At 38.8% G+C, this 22,500-nt stretch overlaps 1 protein-coding gene across 4 annotated transcripts in view; it reads left to right on the top strand.

Moving 5' to 3' along the window:
* The window catches only part of LOC113808203 (uncharacterized), a 44,239-nt gene extending 22,636 nt beyond the window's left edge, over nucleotides 1-21,603 (top strand). For all 4 annotated transcript variants that reach the window (XM_070140442.1, XM_070140443.1, XM_070140444.1 and 1 more), the window contains 4 exons: nucleotides 4,018-4,132; nucleotides 11,069-11,203; nucleotides 15,764-16,003; nucleotides 18,548-21,603. In XM_070140442.1, coding sequence (XP_069996543.1) covers nucleotides 4,018-4,132; nucleotides 11,069-11,203; nucleotides 15,764-16,003; nucleotides 18,548-18,706 — 649 coding nt within the window. In that variant the 3' untranslated portion in view covers nucleotides 18,707-21,603. The remainder of the gene's footprint in view (nucleotides 1-4,017; nucleotides 4,133-11,068; nucleotides 11,204-15,763; nucleotides 16,004-18,547) is intronic.
* Nucleotides 21,604-22,500: the final 897 nt, after the last annotated feature.

Below are 22,500 nucleotides of genomic sequence, written 5' to 3'. Positions count from 1 at the left end.
GAAGATTTTGTCATTATTGCAGTTGCTATTCTTAACACCTATGAACTGGATGATAAATAAAATTGGCTTGAGGGTTTAATGACGAGAACATGCTACCAGGGAAAAAATTGGCTGATGGCTGGAGTGACAGAAATAACTTGCCCCAAGTGCACAATGCTCTTAGTACAGGGGTGTTAAACATGAGGCCCACCACACTCATATGTGTTGCCCTCAGCAATTTTGCTATTTCATTCTTAAAATATGCTGTATTACATGATTGATTAAGCCAGTCCTTTGCCTTTTTAAGATTATCACTAATGCTCTCACATTTTTTTTTCTTATTGTAGTTTTGTAATGAATGAAATAACCCAAGGGTGTCATACTCATGGTCTGTGGGCTAATTTTATCCCCCTGGATGATCATAGGTGGAACACAGGGTGACACAAATTATTAGTCTATGAAATTATGATCATGATTGAAAATAATGTCATATTTAATTTGTTACCATTTGTATCACCATTTGAAATCTGATAAGTAAAATAAACTCTACATACAAGTTTATAATACTAGTTTCAGCAATGTAATCCTGGGAAGCCAGGTATGAACCCTTGTTGGCCGCCCTGAAGATGGTAGCTGAATTGAAAATTGGTCTGTGATGGATTTAAGTTTGACACCCCTGCTTGGAGGGGAATCAGACAGAGTGGGCATTTAGGATGAGGCTCTTGCATTATTTCCATTGATAAACAAGTGTGGAATGTAACATCTGTAAGCCATGATTAGCAGAGAGCTGGATAACTATTTCATGAGCTCATGATCCTATTCCTATACAGAAAATTGAGTATTACTTGGAAACAAAAAAATGACAAATAACAGAAATAATAACATTTCAAAGGGGAGGTTGAGTCTTGACACCGTTCAAGAGTGTTCGTGTATTCCCAACCTACAAGCCACACACACCCATGAGAGTAACCACTCAAGTAAGCCTATTGCCCAGATTTTAGGCCACATGTTGGCAGTGAAGCATCTGGATCCAAGGGTTAATAATGTTACAAGAGTGATAATGAGTTTGATTATAGACCGATTCGGTGTGACGTCACGAGTCAGAGTCTCCATTCCGCTTGGTGATAACAAACCCGTCGCTCGCAGAGACCTCGTTATCAGCGCGAGCGAAAATGGCGTATGAATGCTTAGATTCTTTAAGAACCAAAGTGGAAAAGGAATATGAATCAAAACTAAAAGCTGTGCAGCTAAAAAAAAAAAAAAAAATGCCCATACTGTCTGTCTGCCGAAATCGAGATCGACGATCCTTCAAAATATTGAATATCCCGATATGTAAGACTATTTGATCAACACATCAGGCAATAAAAATCATTTCATGATAACATAATTTGTTATAGTAATCTGTGAATTTTGGTTATATGTTATTTTTCTGTGAAATCAGTGCCATTACCTAACATCACTTTTCTTCCTATTTACTAGGTGTTTAAATAAAAGGGAAAATGAAGTGACTTAAAGGCCTACATGCGCACAACAAATTTGGTTTCTTCTGAATGCTTGGTATCTCCTTAGCTAGGCTTCTTTTCTTCCCTTTTTCATTTTTTTAACAGTATGACTGGTTTGTTTTCATCTAAAGGACAGTGCTTGGGATAATGTCTGGGTGAGTTGGATCCGAGGATGGTTTTTCTGTAAATGAAAATTATGATGAACCAATTTATTTCAGAAAAATGTAAAATTACTGTTATGCTTTTTGAAGTGTATTACTGCTGCCAAAACCTAATGTTGGCAATGTTGACCTTGATGTTGAGAGTGTAGATGGATAGAGTTTGAAAGTGATTATCTGCCTCTAGAATTTGAAAAGGTGTAAAATATTAATATGTAATAAAATGTACTGATTAGATGTAAACATAGTTTCCACCAGGCCCCCAAGCACTTCCATCAGTGTTCCTGTGTTTCATGGCCTGTTCACCCATCACTTCCATTTTTCAGGTTTCTTTTTGAGATCTGGGAATATATGAAAGGTTAAACCTCTCTTTCCCATATGTTGTGGTTTGAACTTAGCTCCTTAGCATTTTCACGCAAAAAAAAAAGAAAAGAAAAAAATCTCGGAAAGCGCAGTGAGTTTTCAAATGAACAAGGATTTGTTTTCACCAAGTGTTGGTTGCTAGGGGTGGTTGCTAGGTGTTACCGAATTGGTCTATAACAATTATAATGTTGATTTTATTATAAATACTCTGGGAATAAACAAGGAGTTGGTAAATAGTTGCAGTCAGATATGCCTAGCATTGAACTCCTTAGTAAGAAAGTGCTTGTACTCTATCCACTGCAATTTTGTTTTGCAGTAGATGACTCCTTAAGCACTAAGCATCAGAGGAGTCTCTTTTTCCTTTGTCTTGCTGTTATTATTCATATTGTTTGATATATCTTGATTATTATAGTATTACTAACAGGAATGATAGCAGTACAAAAGAAAGCTAGAAAATCAAGGAATAGGATAAAAAGGGGAGATCAAGCAAGCCTAATAATTGCAGTAATGGACTCCTTGGTGACTTGGCATTTCTAGAGCCATCTTAAGTATAAACAAAAGTTATTAAGCTAAAATAGTGGCCTCAGCATGATTGTGCGTGCCCATCAACAGGTGGTTGTTGTTCATGATGATGATGATGATGATGAAAATTGGTGAAAGTTATGTGAATGCTGATTATTCCATTTCTTTATTGCATAGTGTTTTGCTTTTATTTTTCATGTTACGTACGCATGCACGCACACACTCACACTCACTCACTCACTCACTCACTCACTCACTCACTCACTCACTCACTCACTCACTCACTCACTCACTCACTCACTCACTCACTCACACACACACACACACACACACACACACACACACACACACACACACACACACACACACACACACACACTCACTCACTCACTCACTCACTCACTCACTCACTCACTCATTCACTCACTGTAACCCAGCTGTATCTATATATAATATCTTACATGTTTGTCACATACGTATCTTCACACATACATATACATATGCATATATGCCTGACCATTGCTTCCTCTGTTCCTTCATCTCTTCTTGCCTCACCAGACATTAGAATGTTGTGTTGTTTATCTCTTCCACAAGATCTATGTATTGTTGTAACGCTTCCTTGTTCATCACCGTTCGTCACATGCTAACAATGTGACTTGGTGCAATCTTTAAACCAGTGTATAGGAGATCAGGCAGACTCCCATTGGGGAGCCAAGGAGCAACACCTCGCTCCGAGGAGCTGCCGCACTCCAACATCTTATTCAGTAAAGGAGTCGACATCTTGGTTGTCTACCTTAACCCTAAGCTCGCCATCTACCAAACTCATGTAGGACCCAACATTTGGGCTCTTACACACTCACACTCACACTCTCACACACACACTCACACTCACACTCACACTCACACTCACACACTCACACTCACACTCACACTCACACTCGCACTTGCACTCACACTCGCACTCTCACACACACACTCACACACACTCACACCCTCACACACACACACACACACACACACACACACACACACACACACACACACACACACACACACACACACACACACACACACACATACACACACACACACACACACACACACATACACACACACACACACACACACACACACACACACACACACACACACACACACACACACACACACACACACACACACACACACATACATACACACTCACACACGTACTCACACACGTACTCACACACGTACTCACACATATACTCACACATATACTCACACACATACTCTCACACATACTCTCACACATACTCTCACAAACACACTCACACACACTCACACACACACTCACACACACACTCACACACACACTCACACACACACACACACACACACACACACACACACACACACACACACACACACACACACACACACACACACACACACACACACACACACAGAGTTGTTGATTGTTCCTTTGTTTGATTTTCGTTTTTCCCTTGCAGAGTATCGGCAAGAGAAGCTTTAGTAAAGATAGTGGGCAATGAAACGGAATCTGTCAATAACAGTGAGCATCAGGAAATAAGAGATGCATCGGAGACTTTGCAGCATGAGGAGCAGGTTGGTACATTTGAGTATTGTGCTGATATTTAGGTGTAACATAATTGAACATAATTGCAGCCAAGGAGATCGACCACATACTCGTTAGCACTCGTTGGAGGATCCTTCAGAATTGCAGGGTGTACAGGAGTGCTGAGTTCTGTGGTACTGACCATAGATTGGTTGTGGCTACCCTCCGGGTCCACTTCAAAATTCCCCAGCGGTCAAATGATCACCCTAGGGTGTTTCATTTGGACTGGCTGAGGGAGGGGGAGTGTGCCCGCGGGTTTGCTGAGGCAATCTCTGATCGTTTCGTAATGCTTGGCAGTCTGACAGACCCTGTTCTTCTGTGGGATACCTTTAAGCGTGAAACACTTGATGCAGCTCAAGATACGATTGGTATACGCCCGAGAGCAGTACAGAATTCCATCTCGCAGGAGACACTGGAAGCCACAGATGCATGTCGTGTGGCTCGTCTGACAGGGGATCGGGAATTGCACCGTTCTCATGTGCGCAGAACTCGGTCCCTGTTAAGAAGGGACAAGGAACAGTTTATTAGGAGTCTTGCAGAGGAGGTAGAAGGCCATTTCTTAGTAAATGACCTTCGTCCTGCATACCAAGCCCTGAGAAAGCTGAACTCCAAGCCCTCTTCACAGGTGACAGCAGTTCGCTCAGTAAGTGGTCAGATCGTTTCAGATCCTGTTGTGGTGCGGGAACATTGGGCTGAGTATTTTGAGCAGCTGTACTAGGTTGACCCACCAACAGTTAACTTGGATGCGGGTAGTGTCGAGATCCCGCTGCCGGATCCACCTATCAGCGAGGACCCTCCCTCCCTAACTGAAGTTAGGGGGGCGATTTCCAAGCTGAAGAGTGGGAAAGCAGCGGGTATCTGTGGCATACCAGCTGAACTGTTAAAGGCTGGTGGTGAACCTGTGGCACGGGGGTTACATGCTGTCCTGGCTGCCATCTGGCGGTCCGGTTCCGTTCCTCCTGACCTGTTGAGGGGTGTGGTCATCCCTCTCTGGAAGGGGAAGGGGGACCGTTGGGACTGCAGCAATCACCGAGGCATCACACTGCTCAGTATACCAGGCAAGGTTCTCGCCCACATCCTTCTGAGACGTATCAGAGACCATCTACTGAGGCACCAGAGACTGGAGCAATCCGGATTCACTCCTGGTAAGTCCACAATAGACTGTATCCTCGTGCTTCGAGTCATTGTAGAGCGCCGCCGTGAGTTCAGGCGTGGGCTGCTTGCAGCCTACATCGACCTCAAGAAGGCGTTCGATATGGTGCACCGGGAGTCACTTTGGGAGATCCTGAGGCTGAGAGGAATACCAACAAGGATTATTGGACTAATAGCAAGCCTGTATACTGGTACTGAAAGTGCTGTAAAGTGTGGTGGGGGCCTGTCGAGCTTCTTTCCTGTTAGTTCAGGAGTGAGGCAAGGCTGTGTCCTTGCACCAACTCTTTTCAACACTTGCATGGACTGGATACTGGGCAGAGCTACTGTTCAAAGTCATTGTGGAGCAATGCTGGGCAATATCAAGGTTACAGACCTTGACTTTGCTGATGACGTTGCCATTCTATCTGAGTCTTTGGAAACCCTAGTGGCGGCTCTCTATGCATTTAGCAATGAAGCAAAGCCCTTGGGTTTAGAGGTCTCCTGGATCAAGACCAAGGTCCAGGAATTTGGGGACTTGTTAGGAGAACCTGCTCAGTCGGTACGTGCTTGTGGCAAGGACATTGAAGTCACAGAGAGCTTTACATACCTTGGTAGTGTAGTTCATAACTCTGGGCTGTCAGACCATGAAGTCAGCAGACGGATTGGCCTGGCAGCAAGGGTCATGAACTCTCTCAACAAGAGTATTTGGAGATGTCGGTACCTGTGCAGAAGGACCAAGCTACGGGTTTTCAAGGCCCTGATAATACCAGTTTTGCTATATGGTAGCGAAACCTGGACATTGTCCTGTGCCTTGGAGGCTCGTCTTGAAGCCTTTTGTAATAGGTCCTTGTGCCAGATCATGGGGTACTGTTGGTGGGACCATGTGTCCAACCAACGGTTGCACCGTGAGACTGGCACAGGACCTGTTATCTGCACAATCCGTGATCGCCAACTCAGGCTATACGGCCACCTGGCTCGCTTTCCTCAGGATGATCCTGCCCATCAGGTCGTCTCTGTTCGAGACAACCCTGGGTGGAGGAGGCCTGTGGGACGACCGAGGAAGTCGTGGCTTGGGAAGATCAACCAAACTTGCCATGAAGAAATAGAGATGGGCCGAGTCCCTGCCTGGCGTCTAGCCATGAGGGATCCTCGTAGGTGGAAGCGAAGGGTGGATACGGCTATGCGCCCACGTCGGCATAAGCCCCCTTGATGATGATGATGATGATGATGATAATTGAACATTTTTACTCACACTATTCATGTTACAGTTCTCTAAGGGACATGATAACAATACTGTGATTTTATCTAGTTTTAGGTGGATGTATATGTGGAGGTAAAAGTGATATCATGAATTCTTATTTGTAAACATATTATTGATAAGTGCACTTCCCATTAAGAGCCAGAAAGATGCTATAAGATCAACCCTCCAGATGAGTGTAAGGAAAACAGATAACCCACAAACAAGCATTTTCAGATAAATCTAGATTTTTGGAAGGTGAGTTTTTTCTTATAGGAAGAGTTGATGATGATCAGAAAGACAAATAAATCTGTGGGCCTTTAGGAAGGGGCTCTTGCATTTTTTTAAATTGCAGAAAGGAAATAATGGGGGTAGAATACCATCTGTGATCAGTGGCTGGAAGAGTGCTGGCTTGAAAGAGGATGCAATTGTCATACTCAGGATCTTATTCCTGCCAGCTGTGACTAGTAGTATTGGTTGAATTACAGATATTTGTAAAATACGAAAATACAAAAAGACACAAATTGCAAAATGTTACATACTGTTCTTGTTATTGTACAGAGTTGTAGATTAGCATAGAGAGATGATGTGGTGTTTGTGAAAGGTAAAAAGTCTATTGCCATCTTAATACAGTATATCAGTTGACAGATATAGACCTTGGAAATTGGCATAAGGATTTCACACATTTGCTCTTAGTGTAAACAATGGTGTTATTTTTGATGTAGATAATTTGATTTCTACTTTTGGTCATACTATATATGTAATTAAAAGAGCTTAGCTTAATTTGTTGATTACATCCTTTTCAATATATGTTTTTGCCTCACTTTTGCGTACTCCTTACTTCCTACTTCATATCTTTCACATACTGCTTGAGATCTATCTCCAAGTTCTGAACTTTTTCCACAGGAGCTGTTTTTTTCACTTTTTCTTGAAATTTTCCTTGAATAACTTTTGACCATGTCTTGCTTCAGTTTTAAATTTTGGTTTGAATCTGTCAACATCTTCCCTATACACTTTGCAAAATAATGATCAGTGTTCATTGTTCTCTTGGTTTAGAATTGTTCCCAATTATGTCAGCAAAGGCCTCTTTGTATAATTACCGCTATTATAAATGTACTGTTTTTCTTTTTTATCTGCCGTGGACAGTATATTAGTTTATTTACATCTCCATGTCCTTTATATCATCTGTATTCTTTGTAGTCTGTACTTCTCCCCTTTCTGTGCTTTGATGCCATGTTTGAAATTGACACAGTTTTGATTATTATATCATTACCAATAATTATATTACTAAATAAAAAGTAGAAGAATAAAAGATTTCTAAAAAACAAGAACAAGGGTAAGCGGTCGAGAAGAAAAGGCCTAGTAATTGACCTATGTGAATAAGTACTTCTGGAGTGATCTGTATAGACAAAATTGATACCTAAAATCAAAGTGAATTGAACATGTATCAATGGGGTAGAAATTCTCTTGTATCTTGATTCTTTATACTGTGACAATGAGATGGCAATTATCTCTTAGATAGGTCATCTAAGATGAGGACTGTTGGGGATTGCCCCTACCTTGGGCCTCAGCCCTTGGCTTAACGAGTTTTACAGTCTTTTTTAATATCCTTTTTCTTTTCCTTTTCTTCTGTAATATCTTCTTTTGTCCACTTCATAATAGATGGTGTAAGAGCTGTGCTGAAAGGATAAAAGGCTGGCTTTGTGTGAGTCTTGAATGGTCATTAATGAAAATTTTGTACCCATTTCAGGGGCATTGAGGCTTGCCCCTTCATCAACTAATCTGTTTGAAACTGACTTCTCTGGTGTCCCGACCCCTCCCTCTCCTTTGGTCGCAGCTCTGACCACTGCTACAATTACCCGCTCCTCGATGCTTGCTGTTGACTTGATCCATTTCAAATCATCCTTCTAGGTCATTACTTAACCTTCAGAATACATCCATTCCTCTCTCCCAACATTCCCAACTCTGTGTCTTCCTACTGCACAGTCTTCTTCATTGTTTACCCTTTCCTCTCTTATTACTACTATTCTTTTTGTCCTCCCTGCAATACTGCCTCACTCCACACCACTCTCTCTTCCTCCCACCTATGTCCTTTTGCTACTGACACCTCTACAAAACTTTTGAGTACTCTATTTAGCCCAGTCAAGGGAGATCAGTTCTTTATAATTCCCCCCTAAAAGCCCCTTACTCTGACAATGCTATCCTCTTCCAATGTCTCCTAAAACAAGTGGCAAAGTTTCATTCTGCAGTCATTCCAGTCATGCAAGTCTTGTAATAATTATAGCATTATCTACCCTGACTGACCCCACTTGCAAACCTATTCCTTCCCAGCCTCACTCTGGACTTAATTCTTGTGCCCAGCTAATTGCCCTGTATATGGCAAGGATTGGTCAGACTGTGAAAATGACCTGGTCACCTGCCTTGGTGTCTAAGATGCACTGGTAATACAGATTCTGCTGTAAGCCCTTTGTCAATATTGCCAAGTTTACCTTCCATAGACATAGTTTTTCCCATGAACTTTATATTGGTAGAGAGTCCTGCTCTGTCCAACCTTATTGACCTCTCCCCCATCAGTTGTAGAAATGATTACCTTTATGTGCCCAACCTAGTCATGATTTCAAATTGCTTTGCACAATCACACATATGTGCCTGTTGAAGTGGCTCCCTTTACATATTTCATAGAAGCAACCCTACATAAAAGTTTGAGTCTGAGATTCAAACTTGGCTTCTCTTTATGTGAGGCCAGACAGGAAGCGCACACACAAGATTTTTCAATTCCAACTCTGTCTGCTCTGCTCCTCTCCCTTCTTCCCAAGATATCTCAGCATCTTCCCTCGTATCTCTTCCCCCTACCCCTTGCCATCCTACCTCTACTCCCTCTCCCTCCCTGTCAAATTTTCTTGCCATTCTAAATCCAGATTATCCCAATCTCTACCACTTCCCTGGTGCTTGTCCCTCTGCCTCCTCATTTTACCTGTTGCACCAGGCAATCTAAATGCCTGGTGCATTTAGATTCTCTCCTACACCTACCTCTTTCTCTGCTCCTTGAACATTTGTCTCCTCTTCTCCTCAGAAGAAAACCTTTGTTTCTCAAACATCTCCACCCACCTCCATGCCAGAAACTCTTGAAGACATACAAAACTTCCTAAACATGACCCATGATAATACTCCTCTACCTCATCCATCTTTTAATCTCTCTACTCCTATTTCCTCTACTTTTAAAGTAACTGCCAACATCCATACTCATCCTCCACATATTTCCTAGATACCACTTTCTCCCACTCTTTCCCAACTCACCTTACCCCTTCTCAATCTGCACCATCCCCCCTCTCCTTTCCCCATTATCCCTTATGAGCCCTCCTGGATGCTTCTTCCCCTGATCCTGATATATCACCTTCTGGTCCCTTGCCTTGTTCTCCAGGGTCTTCCTCTCTTACTTTTCTGATGCCCATTTCTACTCTTATTACCTGTTGATTGCTTCATAATAGCTCTTTTGTGCTGTTCCCTATGCTGTGTTCCTTTTCCTCAGATGCATAAATACTCTCCATTTAATCTAATCCCCCATTGCCCTTAACCCCCTTTCCCCTTTACTAATCCCTGCCTTACTCCACCTGCTACTCCTCTTAACCCTCTTCACTACTGTACTATCCTTAAGTGCTATATGATCTTGGACATGTAACACATTCTGACCTAATCTTTGTCATTTTTAACCCTTTTTGCCACAATACCTTTGATATCTAGCACATGTATTTGTTTTAACCTTGACCTATTCCTTCCCATGTAATACATACACTATATTTTAATAAAGCATTTTCTTATGTTCAAATAAACATTATTATTGCTGTATGCCTTTGACTCCATGCACAGCCAGAGGTTTTAGGTAAACAGTTATGTGAGGGTTCATCAATTCAGGAGGGTGAGACTATGTAACATTTGTTTGTGGGGATCATTTGGTTATCAGCTACAGCATAAAATTGCTAAATGGGGTGGTATGTACCATCAGTGAGCCATGCCTAGGAGACTGCCTACTCTAGGAAAGACAGTTTCCACATACAGGAACCTCCTCTTCTTGTCTGCAGTTTCCTGCTGAGCACAATGTATTATAGAAAATTCATTTACTTGAAAATTCAGGTAAATATACAAGTAGCACAATGTTACTTATTGTTACTGCTATTGCACAGAGTATGAACTACCTGAAAAGATGATATTGAGTTTGCTCAACTAAATCAGTCTTGATACAGCATAACAAAGGACAAAAATAGGCATCAAAGAATGCAGTATAGTAAAAACATGTCTCCAGGATAAGAGCTAATAGCACTACAAAGAGGAGGCAAGGAGTCTTGATGCCATGCATGAGTGTTTTGTGGGCCAGGCCTACAAGCCACTCACCCAGATTTCCCAATCAAATAAACCTAATGCATGGATCTTAGTCTGAGTGCCTGAATGAGGCACCTGGATGCAATGGTTTACATTATTCTTTAGTAAGTTTTCTTTCTCACCTATATGCCTGTGAAGTAGGTAATTTCCATATTGCTAGAAATTTATTCCTAACTTTCAGGTGTCAGAAATGTCAACAGTAGTGAAGGAGGAAGATATCTGCTACGACCCAGAGGTAGTGATTGCCAACAACAACAACAACAGCATCAACAACAACCATGAGGAGGGAGTGGAATATCTTTTGTCTCCATACCAGGCATGTGTAATGTGTTGTTTGTGGGATACTTTGCTTGTTTTTTGTGGTGGGTGTTTATTTTCTTTATCGTGTGTTGGTATCCGTTGAAATATTGGTTGAGATTTGTTTTCCATGCTTCTTTATTGTTCATGATCTACATTGGCTGTTCCGGTTTGAGTTACAGTTACCATAGTCAGCAGGAAGTTTAACCCCAAGCCGCTGGGCATGGCATGTATGTACATGCTATTGCCCATTGTGTGTGTTGAATTCAGTAATTGTTTTTGAATATAGATGGCTCCACAAGTACTGTCACTGATGAGCCAATTACGCAAACTACCTGTCTAACCTATTTATCCCTTTCCTTGATTTTAGATAATATTTTTTAATATCTAATATTGCTGTTAGTAATGTTAGTAACAATATAGTAATGTTTATAATGTTTATAACAAAAATAATGCCAATATTGATAGCATTATTAACAAAAGTGTTTTTTTCTCACTTTTTCAAGGAAAAGTTAGGTTGCAAGATCTACTAATTGACTCCTTTGTGGCTAAGCATTAGCAGAGGCATCTATGTGTAGAAACATTTAACCAAGCATTGCCAAAGGGAATGCACCATTTTTCCGTCAACATTAGGTTAAAAAAGTGTAAAACAATAGAGATGAATGATACAAGAGGAGGGACAGAATGAGGGGAAACTAAATTGATTATGATAATGTGAATAAATCTTATTTGCAATAGGGCAAAGTACAAACTATTGATTTTACAGCAACATTATTTTGTCTTTGATCTTTGTTTTATTAATTTTCACCATATCAGGCATCCCAGCTTTTTATATTGTCTTGAACTAGAATTGAGAATAGAGTCTCATCAGTATGTCCCTGGGAGGGTTGGTGGATGTGGATTAGGTCATGTTAGGTCAATTGAAGATTTTGAGACAAATGTGTAAAAAAAAAGATTGATTGAAAAACTTTTGTACAGATCTATAAAAGAGATGGAGAGATTAAATTAGAAATTGGAAGGTGATGTGTCCTCTCTCTTCTTTTTCCCCTTATCACATAATTCCACAGTTAACTCAGTGAGGAGATTTGCAGAATAAGAAAATGGTAGTCATCATATTGTTAGTGTAATGACTCTCAATGAAAAAATGACTACAGGTAAAATTTCCAAGGCTGTGTGTCTGCTCTCACAACAAATCTGTTGCCCTTATAATCCTCTGGTAGGAATTAATACCTTAAATTTTCAAGGCTTGTCTCTGCATAACATAGACCACTAATGAATTCATATACACTCTCCCAACATTGATAGGATTATGAAGAAAAATCAAATGAAATTGTTACAACTACTTAGATTTATCCAGGTAATTAATGTTTTAAAATTACAAATGGTTAATCAAATTTATGTCTAGCCACTGCAATCCAAAACAGTTGAGATTCTTTTAGCCAGCAAAGGGCTAAGAGTGCTCAGCAATGCTGAAAAACAACTAAGGAGCAGATGTGGTGTTTGACTTTGTACATTGCAGTCTTTAAAACAAACTCTTAAATACAATTTGCTGAGATGAAGTGGCAGCTTGTACTTAATAAAAAATAATCTGGGCCTCCTTTAGACAGAAAGATCATTTGGACACTGATGATAAACAGAGAATTAAGGTGAATGGCAACAGAGAGAGATTGAACAATTTATTTACAAAAACTGTATATTCTGATGTCATTTTCCCACAAAAAGCAGACCTTAGATAAATGATTTGTCAAAATAACTGATTTTATGGAAAACTTCCCACATTGTGAAGGCTTGTTAACCCCCATGATCTGGATGACATTATGGTCTCGTCATGGAAGAATCTGGGTTTGAGGGCAAAATGGTTGTGGGAAAGATAATATCAACATGCTGTCATGAGTGAAGGCCAGGGTGACAGAAAAGCCTCACTATAATCATCTTGGAGTGGTATTTGACTCATTTGGCGTTTAGAAAGGGGCTTTAGCATTAAGCCTATTGATGAACGAATGTATAATGTAACGTGCATAAAGCTGTGACTGGAAGAGCGCTGGCTCTAGGGAGGATGCCATTTCTAAGCTGTGCACAGTATTCCTGGCCACTGTGGTCGGTGGCACAGGTTGTAGTACAAAAAATTGAAAATTACGAAAAAATGAAATGTTTGACAAATAACCTAATGTTCCATACTTTTTTTTTTTTTAATCCTTGCTCTGAGCTCTTTATGCCATAGAGAGATGATATGGAGTCTATGCAAGGAAAATTAAATATTACCATCATGATAAAGCAAATCAAAAGACAAATCTGGACATTTCCCCTCTTCTTCGGTACATAATGTGGCCCACACTTTTTTCTTAAACAATCCACAAAAAAAAATCATGTGTTAGAGCTATCCTAGCCTAAGGGCATGTAATAGCCAGATTTTTTTTATAGAGCTATCCTAGCCTAAGGCCATGTAATAGCCAAATTTTTTTATTTCCTTTTTTTTTTTTTTTTTTTTTTTGTGGGGGACTGGTTGACATAGGGAACTATTTTTTGTCTGATTTTTTCAGCAGTAAAAAAATGTATATTTATTGATTAAGGTGAAAATTTAAAAATTGGGCTATTACACAAACTGCATTTGAATTGCACGAAGGTTACTAGCCCCATTATATACCAAAGGTCGTGTAAATAAAGAACAGAGATACGGCGTTTTATATTTTGGCAGCTTGCCAAAGTTCGCTATCTCTGGCATTTTTCGCTAAATCTAATATGCTATATATAAAAAAGCTTATTTAGTCTACTTTGCGATGTGAGGATTACCAAGTCAATCGGAATTACGATTTTCAGTAGGGACGCTATGGGGGGGGGGGGAGATGATTATTGTGTATTTATAATTTTCGAGGAATATCATATATATGTGAAGACGAGCACATGAAGTTTAAAAAATTAATCATCCTCATTTAGTAGGCCTACATCGACTTTCATATCTAAATAATAATATATACTAGTTATCCCTCTCAAACCACTTTCTTTGATAATTGTCAATATTAACAGATTGCAAAGGGGAGTAAGTTTAGAGTTGGTGGATAGCCATTTGCACCTATTATCTTTACTAAAAAGTGCATAAAATCATGAAGACGCCAAGGTGTGTTGGGATATGTATGAATTTATGGTACCTAAGACCTATGGTAACGTCTAAACATAATAGTTTTTACCGGGAACACACAAAACAGAAGCGATAGCTTTATCAACAATAGACGAAGACTGCACTTACAAACGAGCTCAAAATTCCATATAGTTTTTCTTTCAGAGCAGATATTACTGAGTACTATCATCTTCAATATGAAATAATCTGTGTCTCACTTATACATCTGAAGTTCATAAATCTGACATTGAGGTAACCTTCGTATTGAAATGGCCTTCACAACGGGAAAGACCAATTTCAAATCAAATTAAATTTACCCATACTGTGATGTACCAACCTTTGAGTCAAGTCTAATGGTAATATTTCAATCCTTACTTATACGGCTATTTTCAAACATTAGTGCTTCGTATTCAGTACACGTACAGATCACTTTGTAAGCTACATAATATTACCAGGGAGTCTCGATAGAAGCATATTTCGTGTGTAAAAGGACACAAAGCCTATATATTTATATTTTTAGATATATTTCACAAATTATTGTGTCATAAATCACTGTGATATAATTTTTTTCCTGATAATGGTATATATATTTTTTTAGATATATTTCACAAATTGTCATAAATCACTGTGATATAATTTTTTTCTGATAATGGTATAAAATAATGATATATGTAATATCTATGCGTAATGTAATCAAATGGCGTATGCGCGATTACAACAAGCAAAGGCTCACATGGGTGGACCTGGGTGCTCATTAGCAACATACTTCCCCAGGTGTTCAGCAGGTCTTGCGTTGCCTGCAAGACAATGAGCCATAGCAGGCGTTTAATGCTCGTTTGGTAGTTTCCTCATCCATGTACCTATACTATATGCTAGCTAACTCAATTTGACCCCTTGTACCCCCTCACCTGGGACGGTCCCCTTAAGCCATCTTAACCCAGTAATGATGGGTGTCCCACATATGAGACACCCGGAAAAGACAAATATTGCCGTGTGTCCTGCCAGTGTGATGCTGTATTGGGGCCCGCGCTCCGATGCAGCAGCGGGCTGCGGCCGGCGCGTGGACAGAGTCAGGGCTAGCCCCGCACGCAGATGTTGTAGCTGCCCAGAATCTTTTATTTTCGGCTTTTAAAATATACCGGCGGTAATGCGTTAAGAAGAGTTATACCATAGATAGGACATTATTAGTCTAATGCCCCTAGAATATTGGATCAGTCTTGTGTCTTCTTTTTATGAGATTTTATTTTTATGCAGTAGTTTTATGTCAGAAATATAGATTTACAAATTCCTGGCTCCCAGAGGCAGAGAGCAAGGATTGTTGTGTTGTTTTTTCTGAAAGGGGGCAAATAACTACACAATACATGATGTGTTTAACCACTTAGCATTCTTTCAAGAGAACCTCTCATCATCTCCACACACTTAATGGCCTTAGATGTTGACATCAGTTCCTTTTGCTGCTTCCAGGGTCTCATGTCAAAACGGGAAGTGGAGAGTGACACTGACTACGTGGTAGAGTCCTTCATCGGCCCCTCTCCAACTCCTCCCTTGCAAGAATCCCCGCAAGATGAGCGACTGGCATACCAAATCGAGGAGGTCAGTCCCACTGGGGCCACCTCTATAGCTGACCCCCTCATCACAGGAGCTGAGAAGGATGAAGGGGAGATTGTTGTGTTCCAGAGGGAGGACGGGGCATTTGTGAATCAGGTTTGTATTTCGTGGTTCCTTATTGTACCAATGTGCTGCTTGAGGACAGTTAAGGGTGCATGTTTTTTTGGAATTAATTTTCCTGTGTTTGGATGATATTTATATGGCATGTAAAAAATGATTAATTTTGTTCAGATTTTGTTTGGTTCTTCCTTTAGTAGCATTTGAAATATATATATGACAGACAAATAGAGAGACAGACAGACAAGTGTCGAGAAGCTGCATCACATTTTCACTGGCCCCCCCCCAAAAAAAAATTTTTTTTGCCACAATTGTAGGAAAAACCCATGGCATGAATGCACATGCCACCCAGAATGAAGTCTAATCATGCCATAGCATGTGCAAGCATGCCACCCAGCAACTAGGGGTTGAGCCAGACATTTTATCTATATAATATTTAGGCTTATGAGAAGAAGAATGTTTATATCGGATTTGAATGACAAAAGTTTGTGTAAGAAACCCTTATCATTATTGTTTGCTGAGTTTCTAAACTCTCAGATGCAGACATTGACATGCTCAGTCTGTAGCAAACATATTCTTTAGTATCCACCTTATATTGTTGTATTATTTCAACTAAATTCATGACATAATGAAAGGGCATGTGATAAGTGCATGTACAGACAAGCAGGCTTGTATATTGGCCTAGATAACTGCCACAGGTGAAAATATCTGATGTGGGGAAAAAACAAGCAAACTTATGTTAAACAACTGGTTTGTGGGGAATCATCTTTTCATATAAAGCTATGAACAGGCTTTTAGCTAGGATTTCAGCGCAGGGTATTTTATTTTATTTCCCACAAATTGACTGGTTATGCGGCAAACACTGCTGGTGCAATGGCAATAATCACAAGTGCTGAAAAATTATTTCCTGCATTTTAGGGTGAGAATTTTGTGGAATACAGCCAAGTTCTTTTGTCTCTGTTACATTACTTTTGCCCTGAGGCAGGGAGAAGGTACATGTATGTATGTGTGTTAGGAGGTGGAGAAGACCAGGTCATTTTTAGGTAGTTTTATAACTATACTGATTAATATACAATATAATATGTTTCATAAGTTAATATGTAAGAACAGTGAGTGTAATTGATGGTTGCATCGTGCTGATGTTTTTGTTGTTCTTCTCCCGGTTCACTGATAGTTATAACCACCAAAGAAGCCAAAAAAACCTCTGAAATGCCTCCAAAATACGCTTAAGAGTTATGCTTTCTGTCACTTTTGTAAATATTATTAAAAGCTTCAAGCTTAGCAGTACTTCTTCCTATGAAAAGGTTAATGAGACATCAGATATCCCACCGATAACAGCTCCCGGCCACGCCTTGTCATAGATAATCATAAAATGTTATTCAAGATTTCATGTCAGCGTTATACTGGTGGGCGAAGTGACAAAGCAGCTGGAATTGGAGAATTTTGATCACATTCAACGGAGTTACCAGAAAAAATGGGATGAAAATATTGGGCTGTCTTTAGGGTGTCTTACCTAAAAGTAGGGCATCCAATTTCTTATTATTTTCAGTACAGAGCAACCAAAAGATGCCTGAACACCCGACTAACTAATTGAGTGGCTGTGAAACTAGTTATCATGATGGGATGATGCAAATGGGATATATTTGAAAATTAATAAATAGTAACTAGTTAGGTTGGAGTAAATTTCCTAAACAAATCTTTCTGATTCATATCCCATTCAAACATTCTTCTCATAAGTCATATTATGACTTATCTACAGCTTGTTTTCTGAAGTCCAAAGTGAAATATAGCATTAATTATTATTGCTGTAACTGATTATTAAAAGTCTTTTTGCATGGGATCTTATGAAACAAGATGACAAATTTGATGACCAATGCTTTGCATAGCAATCACTCTGACCCTCCCACTTCCTGTCATCCTCTCAAATAATGACAAATAATGTAGAAAGAAGCCCTTGTGAGACGGGCTGCTAGTGGATAGGTGATTATTTTTGTCTATGACTGATCTTCTGGTGTCATCAGTGTGTAAACAAAATATTCTAAAATCATAGTTGACTCTTCATGTAGTCATCCCAGCACAAAGGGTTAAAGGGGCCGTTGTGACGAAAATTTTCAAAAATACTAGAAAAATTGAAAAAAAAATCTGTAATCTAGTGGGCTTCGGCAATCTCATGACATAATATTTTTGCTAAATATGTAAAATTAAAAGAGGTATAACTAAATCTCTGACCCCCTTGGTGGTCAGAGATTGGTGAAACTTGGTGGTGTTTATCACTTTATGTGTATGTATAATATATTGAAAAATCACGAATTTCCGATCATATGTAATGAGTTGCTGGAGTTAATATCTTCAGAAAGAAGAATTTCATTATTATTATTGACTTAGTGCATGAATGAATGAAGAATAACTGATAGAGTTAATGATTAAGTGAATAGATCAGTGAATGAAAGTGAATAACTAAATTAGTGAGGGAATGTTTAATAAGTATACTAATTGAATAACAAGAAGGGAGAGAGTGAGTGAGCAATTACACAGAAAAAGCGTTGCTCCTTGGAATGTCCTGATTCTTCTTGGTCTCTCCAGGATGGGACTCCAGTGTCAAGTGAACTCCAGTACCTAATAGCCACATCACAGCAGGACTTTGCCCCCTCACTGGAACCAGTCGACCACTCGGACTCCATCTTCGTTTCTCCGGGAACCTTTGACCATCACCATACCATTGATGTTAACACAGGGCTGTAAAGCCCTCCCATTTGCAAGTGTAATCTCAACAAGGACAGCACAAGTGGTGCTTTGTGATGAGTTTTGCAAGACTGGAAAATGGAAATAAGTTACTAAAAAGAGAGAAGAAAATGGCATGAATAAATGTGAATAAAAAAAGAATAGGAAAAATTATAGATTTTTTATTTTATTTTTTCAAGTTAAATGAGACCCATATATCAGTAAACCCATTTATCTGAAACCAGTAATTATTTGGTAAGAAAGAAGGACCTTCCCAGAGGCAAACCATTAAGCTAGGAGTAAAGAGGTGTTCAGTAATTTTACATTCTACTTAATAGAATGCACGAAACATGGTAAAGGCTGTTATGGCCTTACCTTTTGATATTCTCAGGGCCCACATTCATGGCGGTTCAGTTGTATAACTATGATATTTTTGTGGTCTGATGTAATAGTTTATGTGGAATAATTCAGGGCAAAAGTCTGCTGAAACACAAGCTATTTATTAATAGGACTGTAGGATCTTTTTAGACATAAAGAAGTGGCTTACAGGATCTCATGATTGGCTTTCCTTTGCTCCATCCTATGCAGAGAACCTCCACAAGACAAATGTTTTATCATGGTATTGAAATTTTGTCATTTGATGTAATTGAAAAAAAGAGAAGTCCCAAGTGCCTGATTTAGATCTGGTTGGAGGCTGCACAGCATAAGTGTCAAGATAGAGGATAATTAATTTAATGCTTGGGGTGAGGGAGTGGTGTTAGTGTGCAGGAAGTTCTATGTATCTTGTAATCTCATAAGATTTTGGGAGTTGGAACAAGATTGTAAGACAGCACCAGAAAAAAGTGAGAACCATAGAGGAATTGTTAGATCATAGAGGCCAGTCTCTATTACTTTATTTTCTTTTCTTTATGGGAGTAAGATATTTGATGTGATAAGCTTGGCATTTTTTTTTTTTTTTTTTATGTAATAAATAAAGTTTTTCATATTTGACATCAATGTTTCAGGGAAGCCTCTTAATAGTTCTGAAATAGAGATGCTACAGATGTGTGTATACAGTGCATAGTTCTAAAAGTGTCTTATTAACCTGATGCTGCCGGGGATGGCATGTACAAACTTGATATGCCCACTGTGAGTTTAGTATATATATTGTTTCACAGATTAATGACTCTTCAAGTACTTAGTCACCAGTGAGCTAATTGTTAGTACCACTACCTATCTTACCATTTACCCTTTCTTTTGAGCTTTAGATTTTTCCATCTTATATTATTAGTAATGTTAATAATATTATGATAATTATTATGTCTATAATAATGATAATGATAACAGCATCAATATTGGAAGCATTACAAAATAAACTTTCCCCAAAAATTCAGTAAGAGATAAGATCAGGTGAGGTCATAAGGTCAACCAAGTTGACTCAGGGATGAAGAGCTTGTGCAGAGACATTTCACTAAACTGTGCTACAGCAAATGCACAGTTTTCTGGCAGCATGGGGCTAAATAATAACTTGCTGAATGTCAGTCAAAATTGACATATGTATGTTTATTGAATTATACAAGTTGATAAGTTTTTCATCATACTAAATTGTATATATATTTATTTAATCAGTATTATAAGGACTGCACTGATTATGTTTGAGATGCTGGTAAGAGGTTTTACTGTATGTTGCACATTTTTTCTGGCTAGCAGATGGGTGTAAAAGTATAAAATGAAATAATAAAATTCTTTGTATTGTGATCTTCAAATTTTTATTTTTATTTATGAATTGGAATTCTGGTTTTAAGAAAGCATAAGTATGTTTCTTTCTTTATTTATTTAGCTTACTTATGTCATTTATGTGCAAATGAAATTGATATTGACCTTTTGATTTATGTTTAACATATTTTTATTTCAAATTTACCTACCATGAAAATGTTAGAGATGCCCTGGAATCATATTAGATTTCAAAGCTTTTTGAAATTCAAGAAAGCTCAAGGCCACAGGACATAGAAGGCACAGAGACCACAAGTGACACTTAATTCCATCCTGGAATGTTTATGGAATTCCATCTGAGATCCTCTTAGCCAGTTAAATTACAGTGTCTTTTTTGATATGGGAAACTTACACATATCTGTACAGGTAATGTTAACTTTCGTATGCATATTTTGTGTGTATATATGTATATATATTCATCTTTTTTCTGTCAGTGTGTGTGTATAGACATAGTTTGACCTCAAGTTTTTTCAAATTGATCTGAACTTTATTATAGATGTTAGGCGTGCGGGCTTATGAGGTGGTGTTTTATTTTTTAATTAATTTATTTTATTTTATTTTTTTCAAAGGGATCTTCTGATTTTTAATGGTTATTTTTTTATTATTATTTTTTTTCTGTTGTTCCATTCATTAATTTAGATGTTAGGTAAATGCAAATTAAGGAAACATTCATATTGTCCATCATATATGGTATTATTTAGTGGTTGAATACTTCACAAGGCCAAGATGATGACACACCATGGAGTTTGAGAACATGTAGCAGCTGCATTATCATTCAAGTAATCCGGTGAATTCAAAATGTAAACATTTCTGAAGGTCTTCATTTCAACTTGCGTCAGTCTGGCATCATGTTCAAACCAAAGTCAGTTCGTGTAAAGTTTTATTGTAATATTTTTGGAGTGCCTGTCTCTGGCACTCAAAGCTATGTATGTGATGTAGGTACAAAATACAAAGAGAGTTTTTCTTTCTTTCTTTCTTTTTCTATTTATTTGTAAACATTCAGGAAATAAACATCAAGTGAATGTTATTACTAAGATCATTATTGTTTTTTAGATTCTTGTGATACTTGAAAGCCTAGTCCTTAGAATGTTAAAGGACTGCATTTAATATTTCCGACTGTAAACTTTTTTGGGAAAGAGGATAAAAGAATAAAGCAACTTATCTTATTCTCTTTTCATTTTAAACTTTTATCCTAGTTATTCACTTGAACATTGTAAGAGTATTTCATATCTCATAATTATAGAACCCTCTCAGATTTTAGTAATATCAATAGGGGTTGGTGAGCTGGTCCCTAGAGTTGACTTTAGTGCACCCAAGAACCAGGGAAGACAAATTTAAGAGAAAATCCCACCCTAAACCACTTCAGTCATTAGCCATTTCTCATTATCTTTTATCTTTGTGACTGTGCCCTATGGTTTTGCTGTGCTATGTGCCCTTAAATTTCCCCTTAAATCATTTCACAGCATTCTCCAATTTTACTGTTATATATAACTTTCCTGGTACATTTTCTGCTTGCTTTCCTTGTTGAGGCAGGTCAAGTATAGTCCCTTTGTTGTTTGACTTTGCTTTTGTCTGGTCCCTTCTTTTTTTCTGATCTTACTGTCTGCTCTTTTTCCTTCCACTGCTCTGCTGAGTGAGGGGAGTGGAATGTGGCTGGGTGTGAGCAAGTTTCAGCTTTTATCCAAGGACAGTGAATTGTACTTGCAGCTTTTTCATTGTAGGTGGAGGGTGTAGTCAGGGGTCTAAATGGTTATAACCACTCAGCTTGAAATCACACTCCATGCATAGTGTGATATTGTAGTTGCTTGATTGGCCCTCGACCCTAGTGCTGTCCCTACACAGAGTAGGATCAGGTTGGGGTTACAAGCACTTTGGGTCATTTGAGTACCTAAAGGTCACAGTATTACACACATTGACTGTCGTGTGACTTGTGTCAGGAGCAATTTGTTCCTCTGCATGTGGCCAGGGAGTGCTTCAACTTCGCTAAGGTCATGGGCATATACCAGTCTCTCACAAGTGTATTTCCTTAGAGCAGTGTATGACGTTTCAATGGTCTCTAGTTT

The sequence above is a fragment of the Penaeus vannamei genome, chromosome 26 (genome assembly GCF_042767895.1).
Source record: "Penaeus vannamei isolate JL-2024 chromosome 26, ASM4276789v1, whole genome shotgun sequence".
Lineage (NCBI taxonomy): Eukaryota > Metazoa > Arthropoda > Malacostraca > Decapoda > Penaeidae > Penaeus > Penaeus vannamei.
This window is presented reverse-complemented; position numbering and strand designations above follow the sequence as displayed.